Here is a 13,283-nt window from a genome sequence, read left to right on the forward strand (position 1 = left end):
TCCTGGGACAATAAATCTTGAGGCTCACTATACCAAAGAAATTAAGAATTCTCTTTATTATGCATTACGGTGATTTTCTTAAATTCTCCTCTGAAATGGTAAATGAATGAGATTGAAAGGATCCATCAGGCCATATTCAATTTCAATGATGAATGACATATTAATAGACTAGATAATACAAAAATAAACACCAGAAATATGAGAATATATAAAGTTAGCCTCATTTCATCTTGTGTCTGCCTTTAAACCAAAATAGTTTCACCATTATATCTGTAATTACATAAAAAAATTAGGCATAATCATTGAGAACCTCTATGTGTGAAGAACAGTTCTGCACATTTAGGCAAGGTTTTTTTCTTCTCTTCAACCACAGTTATACTAACATACTCTCAAAGCTACTTTTTCTTTTACTGTGATACAAACAATAAAACACTGATAAAGGCATATAACGTTTATATATATAAATAACACACTTTATGGCTAGATTTTCTTTATGAACTACTAGTGTTAGACATACAAGAACTATAAATTTATATTTAAGGATAAACTAAGAAAAGAAAGAAAAGGCAATACCTAGAAAGTAAATCTGAATGCCAGATGAAATACATACATACATAAAACCTAAACTTCCTACCTAGCAAAGTATGCAAGAAAATAATAGATGAATATTTATAAAATCCTTATTAAACTAGATGAGTACATGCCCTTGAAATTAAATGTAGTTAAAAAAAAAAAGCTTTTGTAATTCTCTGCTTAATCCTCTCAACAGTTATTAGAGAGATCTTCACATTTATTACTCTTTCATCCTACATAGCAAATATTTTACTTTCAAAACAGTAATAAATAAATCATTGTAAAAATATTTTCCACAGAATTTTAATAAAGCAGTCAAACTGGACACGAGAAAGTAAAACGACTCCAAGCAGAGAAAAGCAATAAATTCATTGCTAGAAACTTTTAAGAAATTATTAGGTCTTTTCTTTTTCCTTTCCTTTTCCTTTTTTTTTCTTTTTAGTTTGAGTGTGTGAGATGAAAGAGAAGGATGGAGTCTTGCTTATTTTTTTTTAATCAAGCATAATTTCCTAAAACCATTCAAGATTGACTCCTTGCACGGTATTCCACTACATCCTAACTACATACAACCCTGCAGGGGACATAACTAACTACCGCTAAGGGAAAGGTGTGGAGAAGTGGAGAGAGGCAGACAAGCAGGAAATGAAGAAAGACAACTTAGTAAATAACTTAGCAGAAACAGAACTTTTCAAATGGGAAATAATCCCAGTTCAGGCTTAGTCACATTAAAGAAAAAATGTGGACTTTACCAAACAAGACAGCTATGCATGTGTGGTGGCTAGAGGCAGATGAGAAGTCTCTGTACCTTCCTTTCAATGTTGTTGTGAACCTAAAACTGCTCCAAAAATAAAGTTTTTTCAAAAAATAAATTAATAATAATATATTAAGACTAAGTAGGGCTTATCCCAGGAACAAAAGAAAGCTTCAGTGTTAGGATATATTTCCAATTAATACATAAAATAAACAAATCTAAGCAGAAAAAAAAAAAACCAGTATTCTATCTATAGTAGATAAAAAGCAATTGGACAACATTGAATACCTTTCTTGATTAAAAGTAAAATGACTCAGTAAAATAGAACCAAATATTCACTTGCTCAATCTGATAAAATAGATTTCAGACTCAAAGACAGCATACAATACTTTAAAGAAACACTAGAAGCATTCCCACACAAATCAAGAACAAGACAAGGATCCCTATAACTATTACTACAATTTAAAATTGTACTTGTGTGTAACTGAATTAGACACGAAAAAAGTTAATGTATAAAAAACTAAAGCGATAGCTTCAAGATGGCGGAAGAGTAAGACGTGGAGATCACCTTCCTCCCCACAAATACATCAGAAATACAGCTACATGTGGAAAAACTCCTACAGAACACCTACTGAACGCTGGCAGAAGACCTCAGACCTCCCAAAAGGCAAGAAAATACCCACATACCTGGGTAGGGCGAAAGAAAACAGAAAAAACAGAGACAAAGAATGGGGACGGGACCTGCACCTTGGGGAGGGAGCTGTGAAGGAGGAAAAGTTTCCACACACTAGGAAGCCCCTTCACTGGCAGAGACGGGCGGTGGGCAGGGGGGAAATCTTCGGAGCCGCAGAGGAGAGAGCAGCAACAGGGGGTGAGGAGGGCAAATCAGAGAGATTCCCACACAGAGGATCGGTGCCAACCAGCACTCACCAGCCCGAGAGGCTTGTCTGCTCACCCGCTGGGACAGTTAGGGGCTGGGAGCTGAGGCTCAGGATTCAGAGGTCGGATCCCAGGGAGAGGACTGGGGTTGGCGGCGTGAACACAGCCTGAAGGGGACTAGTGAGCCCCAGCTAACCGGGAGGGAGTCTGAGAAAAAGTCTGGACCTACCTAAGAGGCAAGAGACCATTGTTTTGGGGTGTGTGAGGAGAGGGGATTCAGAGCACCGCCTAAACGGGCTCCAGAGACGGGCGTGAGCCACGGCTATCAGTGTGGACACCAGCAACGGGCATGAAACACTAAGGCTGCTGCTGCAGCCACCAAGAAGCCTGTGTGCGAGCACAGGTCACTATCCACACCTCCCCTCCCGGGAACCTGTGCAGCCCACCACTGCCAGGGTCCCGAGATCCAGAGACAACTTCCCCAGGAGAACACATGGCATGCCTCAGGCTGTTGGTACATCACGCTGGCCTCTGCTGCCACAGGTTCGCCCTGCATTCCATGCCCCTCCCCCCCACACACACACCAGCCTGAGTAAGCCAGAGCCCCTGAAGCAGCCGCTGCTTTAAGCTGGTCCTATATGGGTGGGGAACAGACATCCTCAGGTGACCTACATGCAGAGGCAGGGCCAAAGCCGAAGCTGAACCCCAGGAGCTGTGCGAACAAAGAAGAGAAAGGGAAATCTCTCCATGCAGGCTCAGGAGCAGCGGATTAAAGCTCCACAGTGAAACTGAGGTACCCTGCATCTGTGGAATACCTGCATCTGTGGAATACCTGAATAGACAATCATCCCAAAATTGAGGCAATGGACTTTGGGATCAACTGTAGACTTGGGGTTTAGTTTCTGCATCTAATTTGTTTCTGGTTTTATGTTTATCTTAGTTTAGTATTTACAGCTTATTATCAATGGTAGATTTGTTTATTGATTTGGTTTCTCTCTTCCTTTTTTTTTAATATATATATAGTTTTTCCTTTTTCTCCTTTTGTGAGTGTGTATGTGTATGCTTCTTTGTGTGATTTTGTCTGTATAGCTTTGCTTTTACCATGTGTCCTAGGGTTTTCTGTCTGTCCTTTTTTTTTTTTTTTTTAAGTATAGCTTTTAGCACTTATCATTGGTGGATGTTTTTTGGTTTCGTTGCTCTCTCTTTCTTGCTTTTTTTTAACTTTTTTATTTGTTTATTTTTAATAATATTTTTTATTTTACTATTTTATTTCATTTTTCATTCTTTTTTTTTTTTCCTCCCTTTTCTTCTGAGCTGGGTGGCTGACAGAGTCTTGGTGCTTCAGCTGGGTGTCAGGTCTGAGCCTCTGCTGTGGGAGAGCCATGTTCAGGACATTGATCCGCCAGAGACCTCCCAGCCCTATGTAATATCAAACAGCGAAAGCTCTCCCAGAGATCTCCATCTCAACGCTAAGACCCACCTCCACTCAATGACCAGCAAGCTACAGTGCTGGACACTCTATGCAAAACAACTGACAAGACAGGAACACAACCCCACCCATTAGCAGAGAGGTTGCCTAAAATCATAATAAGTTCACAGACATCCCAAAACACACCACCAGATGTGGACCTGCCCACCAGAAAGACAAGATCCAGCCTCATCCACCAGAACACAGGCACCAGTCCCCTCCACCTACACAACCCACTGAACCAACCTTACCCACTGGGGGCAGACACCAAAACCAAAGGGAACTACAAACCTGCAGCCTGAGAAAAGGAGACCCCAAACACAGTAAGTTAAGCAAAATGAGAAGACAGAGAAATACACAGCAGATGAAGGAGCAAGGTAAAAACCCACCAGACCAAACAAATGAAGAGGAAATAGGCAGTCTACGTGAAAAAGAATTCAGAGTAATGACAGTAAAGATGGTCCAAAATCTTGGAAATAGAATGGAGAAAATTCAAGAAACGTTTAATAAGGACCTAGAAGAAATAAACAATGATGACCAACACAATAAATGAAATTAAAATTTCTCTACAAGGAAACAATAGCAGAATAACTGAAGCATAAGAACGGATACGTGACTTGGAAGATAAAATAGTGGAAATAACTAGTGCAGAGCAGAATAAAGAAAAAAGAGTAAAAAAAATTGAGGACAGTCTCAGAGACCTCTGGTAAAACATTAAACGCACCAACATTTGAATTATAGAGGTCCCAGAAGAAGAAGAGAAAAAGAAAGGGACTGAGAAAATATTTGAAGAGATTATACTTGAAAACTTCCCTAATATGAGAAAGGAAATAGTCAATCAAGTCCAGGAAGCACACAGAGTGCCAGACAGGATAAATCCAAGGAGAAACATGCCAAGACACATATTAATCAAACTATCAAAAAAAGAAAAAATATTAAAAGCAGAAAGGGAAAAACAACAAATAACATACAAGGGAATCCCCATAAGGTTAACAGCTGATCTTTCAGCAGAAACTCTGCAAGCCAGAAGGAAGTGGCAGGACAAATTTTAAGTGATGAGAAAGAAAAACCTACAACCAAGATCACTCTACCCGGCAAGGATCTCATTCAGATTCGACGGAGAAATTAAAACCTTTACAGACAAGAAAAAGTTAAGAAAATTCCACACCACCAAACTAGCTTTACAACAAATGCTAAAGGAACTTCTCTAGGCAGGAAACATAAGACGAGGAAAAGACCTACGATAACAAATCCAAACCAATTAAGAAACTGGTAATAGGAACACACATATCAATAACTGCCTTAAATGTAAATGGATTAAATGCTCCAACCAAAAGACATAGACTGGCTGAATGGATACATAAACAAGATCCATATATATGCTGTCTACAAGACACCCACTTCAGACCTAGGGACACATACAGACTGAAAGTGAGGGGATGGAAAAAGATATTCCACGCAAATGGAAATCAAAAGAAAGCTGGAGTAGCAATTCTCATATCAGACATAATAGACTTTAAAATAAAGACTATTACAAGAGACAAAGAAGGACACTACAAAATGATCAAGGGATCAATCCAAGAAGAAGATAAAACAATTGTAAATATTTATGCACCCAACATAGGAGCACCTCAATACTTAAGGCAAATGCTAACAGCCATAAAAGAGGAAATACACAGTAACACAATCATAGTAGGGGACTTTAACACCTCGCTTTCACCAATGGACAGATCAACCAAAATGAAAATAAATAAGGAAACACAAGCTTTAAATGATACATTAAACAAGATGGGCGTAATTGATATTTATAGGACATTCCATCCAAAAACAACAGAATACACTTGCTTCTCAAGTGCTCATGGTACATTCTCCAGGGTAGATCATAGCTTGGGTCACAAATTAAGCCTTGGTAAATTTAAAAAAACTGAAATCATATCAAGTATCTTTTCCGACCACAACGCTATGAAACTAGGTATCAATTACAGGAAAAAAATGTGTATAAACTACAAACACATGGAGGTTAAACAATACACTACTAAATAACCAAGAGATCACTGAAGAAATCAAAGAGGAAATCGAAAAATACCTAGGAACAAATCACAATGAAAACACAACAACCCAAAACCTATGGGATACAGCAAAAGTAGTTCTAAGACAGAAGTTTATAGCAATATAATCCTACCTCAAGAAACAAGAAACATCTCAAGTAAACAACCTAATCTTACACCTAAAGCAATTAAAGAAAGAACAAAAAAAACACAGTTAGCAGAAGAAAAGAAATCATAAAGATCAGATCAGAAATAAATGTAAAAGAAATGAAGGAAACAATAGCTAAGATCAATAAAACTAAAAGCTGGTTCTTTGAGAAGATAAACAAAATTGATAAACCACTAGTCAGACTCATCAAGAAAAAAAGGGAGAAGACTCAAATCAATAGAATTAGAAATGAAAATGGAGAAGTAACAACTGACACTGCAGAAATACAAAGGATCATGAGAGATTACTACAAGCAGCTCTATGCCAATAAAATGCACAACCTGGAAGAAATGTACAAATTCTTAGAAAAGCACAACTTCCCAAGACTGAACCCGGAAGAAACAGAACATATAAACAGACCAATCACAAGCACTGAAATTGAAACTGTGATTAAAAATCTTCCAACAAACAAAAGCCCAGGACCAGATGGCTTCACAGGCGAATTCTATCAAACATTTAGAGAAGAGCTAATACCTATCCTTCTCAAACTCTTCCAAAATATAGCAGAGGGAGGAACACTCCCAAACTCATTCTACGAGACCACCATCACCCTGATACCAAAACTAGACAAAGGTGTCACAAAGAAAGAAAACTACAGGCCAATATCACTCATGAACATATATGCAAAAATCCTCAACAAAATACTAGCAAACAGAATCCAACAACACATTAAAAGGATCATATACCATGATCAAGTGGGGTTTATCCCAGGAATGCAAGGATTCTTCAACATACACAAATCAATCAATGTGATAAACCATATTAACAAATTGAAGGAGAAAAACCATATGAGCATCTCAATAGATACAGAAAAAGCTTTTGACAAAATTCAACACCCACTTATGATAAAAACCCTCCAGAAAGCGGGCATAGAGGGCACCCACCTCAACATAATAAAGGCCACATACGACCAACCCACAGCGAACATCATTCCCAATGGTGAAAAACTGAAAGCATGTCCTGTAAGATCAGGAACAAGACAACGATGTCCACTCTCACCACTATCATTCAACATAGTTTTGCAAGTCCTAGCCACGGCAATCAGAGAAGGAAAAGAAATAAAAGGAATACAAATTGGAAAAGAAGAAGTAAAACTGTCACTATTTGCAGATGACATGATATTATACATAGATAATCCTAAAGGTGCCACCAGAAAACTACTAGAGCTAATCGATGAATTTGGTAAAGTAGCAGGATACAAAATGAATGCACAGAAATCTCTTACATTCCTATACACTAATAATGAAAAATCTAAAAGAGAAATTAAGGAAGCACTCCCATTTACCACTACAACAAAAAGTATAAAATACCTAGGAATAAACCTACCTAAGGAAACAAAAGACCTGTATGCAGAAAACTATAAGTCACTGATGAAAGAAATTAAAGAGGATACAAACAGATGGAGAGATATACCATGTTTTTGGATTGGAAGAATCAACATTGTGAAAATGACTATACGACCCAAAGCAATCTACAGATTCCGTGCAACCCCTATCAAACTACCAATGGCATTTTTCCTAGAACTAGAACAAAAAATTTCACAATTTGTATGGAAAAACAAAAGACCCTAAATAGCCAAAGCAATCTTGAGAAAGAAAAATGGAGCTGGAGGAATCAGGTTCCCTGACTTCAGACTATACCACAAATCTACAGTAATCAAGACAGTATGATACTGGCACAAAAACAGAAATATAGATCAATGGGCCAGGATAGAAAGCCCAGAGATAAACCCACACACATATGGTCACCTTATCTTTGATAAAGGAGGCAAGAATATACAATGGAGAAAAGACAGCCTCTTCAATAAGTGGTGCTGGGAAAACTGGACAGCTACATGTAAAAGAATGAAATTAGAACATTCCATAGCACCATACACAAAAATAAACACAAAATGGATTAAAGGCCTAAATGTAAGGCCAGACACTATAAAACTCTTAAAGGACAACACAGGCAGAACACTCTATGACATACATCCCAGCAAGATCCTTTTTGACCCACCTCCTAGAGAAATGGAGATAAAAACAAAAGTAAACAAATGGGACCTAATGAAACTTAAAAGTTTTTGCACAGCAAAAGAAACCATAAACAAGACGAAAAGACAACCCTCAGAATGGGAGAAAATATTTGCAAATGAAGCTACTGACAAAGGATTAATCTCCAAAATATACAGGTAGCTCTCGTAGCTCAATATCAAAAAAACAAACAACCCAATCCGAAAATGGGCAGAAGATCTAAACAGACATTTCTCCAAAGAAGATATACAGATTGCCAACAAACACATGAAACACATTAGCTCAACATCACTAATCATTAGAGAAATGCAAATCAAAACTACAATGAGGTATCACCTCACACCAGTCAGAATGGCCATCATTAAAAAATCTACAAGCAATAAATTTTGGAGAGGGTGTGGAGAAAAGGGAACCCCTTGCACTGTTAGTGGGAATGTAAATTGATACAGCCACTATGGAGAACAGTATGGAAGTTCCTTAAAAAACTAAAAATAGAACTACCATACGATCCAGCAAACCCACTACTGGGCATATACCCTGAGAAAACCATAATTCAAAAAGAGTCATGTACCACAATGTTCACTGCAGCTCTATTTACAATAGCCAGGACATGGAAGCAACCTCAGTGTCCATCGACAGATGAATGGATAAAGAAGATGTGGCACATATAAACAATGGAATATTACTCAGCCATAAAAAGAAATGAAATTGAGTTATTTGTAGTGAGGTGGATGGACCTAGAGTTGTTATACAGAGTGAAGTAAGTCAGAAAGAGACAGACAAATACCGCATGCTAACATATGCATATGGAATCTAAAAAAAGAAAAAAATGTCATGAAGAACCTAAGGGCAAAACAGGAATAAAGACGCAGACCTACCAGAGAATGGACTTGAGGATATGGGGAGGGGGACGGGTGAGCTGGGACAAAGTGAGAGAGTGGCATGGATACATATACACTACCAAATGTAAAACAGATAGCTAGTGGGAAGCAGCCACATAGCACAGGGAGATCAGCTCGGTGCCTTGTGTCCACCTAGAGGGGTGGGATAGGGAGGGTGGGAGGGAGACGCAAGAGGGAGGGGATATGGGGATATATGTGTATTTATAGCTGATTCACTTTGCTATATATAGCAGCAACTAACACACCAATGTAAAACAATTATACTCCAATAAAGATGTTGAAAGAAAAGGAAGGAAGGGAGGGAGGGAGGAAGGAAGGAAGGAAGGAAGGAAAAAAGAGTAAAACTGTGTCAATTTACACCTAATATGACTGGATACTCAGAAAATCCAAGAGAATCAACTGAAAAATAATTATAAACAAGAATCAGATGGAACAAGAGAATTCAATGAAAACACAAAGGCCTAGAATAGAGACAACATCTTCAAAAAAGAAGTACAAAGTTGGAAGATCAAGTCTGTCTGATTTCAATCTTTACTATAAACAAAGGTAGTCAAGACAGTACTACCACAAAGACAGATAAAAAAGATCAAGGGCGTAGAACAGAGCATCTAGCAATAGTCCCACACATACATAACAACTTATTTTTTATAAACATGCAAAAGAAATTCAATGAAAAAAGGACCATCTCTTCAACACTTGGTGCAGAAACAATTGGATATCCATATGCAAAACAAACAAACAAAAACCTATCAACAGGCTAAAAACAACCCAAATGACTATGGATTAAGTAAATTATGGTACACTGATAAGATGGAAATCTGTGCATCTATTTAAAAGATTGAAGGAGATCTCCATGTACCAAAACTGGGGCAAGGGGACACAAAATAAATTAAGTAAAAAAAAGCAAGTACAGAAAAGGGCGTTAAGAATCACCTCTTGGGTAAGGATGGTAAGAATATAAATAATTGTATTGCTTGCACATGGATAAAGAAATTCTGATGGATACAATAAATGCTAATAGCAGTGGTTACTCTTCTGAGATGATGATAAATATCTGTTGTCTGTCTGACTTTTAAAATTTTGTTAACCACATTTAATCTATTCAAATAATTCTTTTTTAATTGGCCTTCAAACTGGAAATGCAAATAAATTGTAATTTAAGAAACTGCTACTTCTTATTACTATTTAGGATGCTGTATTCTAACACCCATTTATGTATATTAAGTTAAAAATTAAACAACTCATTATCCCTTCACTAGTTTGACGGATCAAATTCAACAAAATGGAGAGGTTGTTTATAGAGCTATGCTAATAAACTCCTAAAATCAAAGTTATCTTCAAGTTTTTATAGACAGAAATGAAATTCTACTGTTTTCTACCCAAAGGTATGCATTTTTCAGAGTTGTAAATTTTGTTAAAAACCACATAAAAACTAGGCTTTCTCATAAAAATGATACGTACTTCCCTGACAAATGCTGCATCATTCGTAACACCACTATTTTACAATTCCCAGTAGCAAACATAAAAATAATAAGCAACTCTAGAGCAATAACCTGTCAATCGTAGCTACTATTCTATAACTTGGTGTTACTACAGTCTTACCCTTTAGACCAACTCTGCTGCAAAATGTGCTTTCCCTCTGTATTCTACAACTTTACACTTTGGTAAGAGAAATTGAGGACAAAAAATAACAGTAAAAACTGAAAAGGAGGGAAGAGGAAACTTATATGTAAAATTCCAGATAATAGAACTGCTTGAAAAAAAAGAAATACCTATGATGATTTCAAAGCGTGGTTATATAAGCTAAGTAGAAAGGAGAAAAATTAGAGCATCGTTTTTTCTAGTGAAAAACTACATGAAAAGTTGGTCAACATAACTATATACTTCAGATCCCTAAAGAACTATTTTCTAAGCATTTCTAAGCAGCACTGATTTTGACTAATAAAACTAATAAACTAATAAACTAATAAAACACTGAGACACATTTTCTTAAATGCTGAACTTTGAATTATGGCAGCACAAGCTGTCAAAATACATTTAAAAAAAAACGAATGCAAACTGAAACAATTTGGCTTCTGACCAACTTTTACAATGAATTAAAAATTTAGAAAGGTGTGGCCCATGTTAAGTGTTAACGTTATCCCTACCCTACCGACTGGGCAGGGCACAGAAGTGTATGGCTCTTTCAGGCAACCCTATAATATTCCTGCTGACAAAACAGACACAAAAGCAGTGAACTGTGGGAAGGCCATGGCACCAGAAGTCAACCAACAGTCCCATGCCAAGCAGGCATTATGCACAATAAGTGAAAGTAGAATGATAACTTTGTATTTGTTGAGAAGAAAAGATAGGCATTCAACAGTGCTGAGATTATTGCTAATATTACATCCAAGGGCTAATACCAAATTGAGTGGACTTGAGTAGAAGCAGTTAAAATACAACAAAAACTTACATCATCTAACATGTGAGATTATATTAGAAAAAATTTTAAAACATTTAATTGCTTACATTGCTATTATTTCCTATATTATTCTATCATAACCACCTCTCCTCCAAAACATAATAACTCCATGGTGCATCTTTACTGTCAAATACTATGCGGCAGTTATAAATCTCTTTGCATGTCATGGAAATATTTCCAAGTTACACTGTTAAGTGAAATAAGTCTCGGGTTTTCAGTGTCAAAACAACAAAAATAAATAACAAAAGAAAACCTTCCACATGTATGTATATATATATGTAAATTAATTTTTAAAATAAGACTACATAGTAAACACTGTTGACCTTCAGAAGGCTTAACAGGTGATTTTCACTCTATATAATTCTATCCTGTTTACAGCTTTTTAAAAAACATAATATGAACCAATAGCCATGAATCACAAACTATTATAAGAAACAAGGGGGACTTGCCTGGTGGTCCAGGGGTTAAGACTCCGTGCTCCCAATACAGGGGGCCCGGGGTTCAATCCCTGGTCAGGGAACTAGATTCCACATGCCCCAACTAAGAGCCCACGTGCCACAAGTAAAGATCCCGAACACCACAACGAAGGCCCTGCAGGCGGCAACAAATATCCCGCATTCCGCAACTAAGACCTGGCACAGTCAAATAAATAAATATTTTTTAAAAAAGAAAAAAAGAAAAGAAAACAAGGAAGTAACCTAAGTTTCTGTCACTGAGAATCTTACTAAAATAAAATAGGTAAACAACAAGGACCTACAGTATAGCACAGGGCACTATATTCAATACCATGTAATAAGCTATAATGGAAAAGAATCTGAAAAAGAAAAAAAAAAAAATATATATATGTATATATATATGAACTACTTTGCTGTACACCAGAAACTAACACAACATTGTAAATCAACTATACTTCAATTTAAAAAAAAAAAAGGATCTTGCTAAAGAGCAGACTTGGGAATTATATATGTTTGTCAATATAGTGCTATATTCAATTCAAGTAATTTCTGGAAAAATCAAGACAAGTGGGTCTCAAAATGTCATTCATATTCCTTTTCCAAGATGAGTTTTGTTACACTGCAAGTATTAATTAGAAAACTTTACCTTTCTTGAAGCATGGATGTCAAAAAATGGCTTATTTCTGACTCTAAATGGTTCCTGTGTTTTGTCAATGAGCCCCGTCTTCATTTTTTCATGTCGAGGATTTATTATTTCTCGTTCTATACACTGCAGACGAATATTAAAATCACAATCTCCAACCGGCTGTGCCTGAATTAAACAAGACAATTATTTAAATTTCAACACTAAAAACTATTTTATCAGCATAATTATCAGGCTGATACACTATACATAGCAGTCTATATAAACAGCATCCTTTGGAGTTGCCCAGTGTATAGCCTGAACAACCACAAGTGCCAGCCCTGATGATTAATTTGACTAATGACAGAAGCATACCTAAACATGCAAATGCACACACATACAGTTACTTATTTTAATTATAAATATATAAAAGAGTATGGGAAAATGGTATAAATCTTCTCAAATATAAATTGATCCAAAGTTTTCACATCTGAATTAAAGTATTAATATACTCACTAATCATTTTTATTGTTTACATGAATTAGTAAAACCTGTGTAAAACTAAAATCCACAGTCAGGAAAGTACAAGCAAACAACACACCAAAATAGGCAAAAAAGTCACCTATAATGTTTTTTGTTGTTTAAAGTGCTAACACTTTACAGCCTTCAAGAAGTAGAAGATATTTATTAAGCAAATACATTCTCAACTCTGAAAACTAATACAGAAAAGGTTTATATGATATATTCAAAAACAAAACTTTTCTTCTTCCCCCATATGTATATATACAGTATATATATTATGGTATATATATATGGTTTGAACCATGAAATAAAAAGCACATGTACACTTTTGTATAAGCTGAGGGTAGGGGCTTGTCCTCTCCTAATGGTATATACAAATACA

The 13,283-nt window shown here is 36.5% G+C and overlaps 1 protein-coding gene across 3 annotated transcripts in view; it reads right to left on the bottom strand.

Moving 5' to 3' along the window:
* The window catches only part of RNGTT (RNA guanylyltransferase and 5'-phosphatase), a 250,178-nt gene that overhangs the window by 154,551 nt on the left and 82,344 nt on the right, over positions 1-13,283 (bottom strand). For all 3 annotated transcript variants that reach the window (XM_030859487.3, XM_030859485.3, XM_030859481.3), the window contains one exon: positions 12,404-12,568. In XM_030859487.3, the coding sequence (XP_030715347.1) occupies positions 12,404-12,568 (165 nt within the window). The remainder of the gene's footprint in view (positions 1-12,403; positions 12,569-13,283) is intronic.

This window comes from Globicephala melas, chromosome 14 (genome assembly GCF_963455315.2).
Source record: "Globicephala melas chromosome 14, mGloMel1.2, whole genome shotgun sequence".
NCBI classification, from domain to species: Eukaryota; Metazoa; Chordata; class Mammalia; order Artiodactyla; family Delphinidae; genus Globicephala; species Globicephala melas.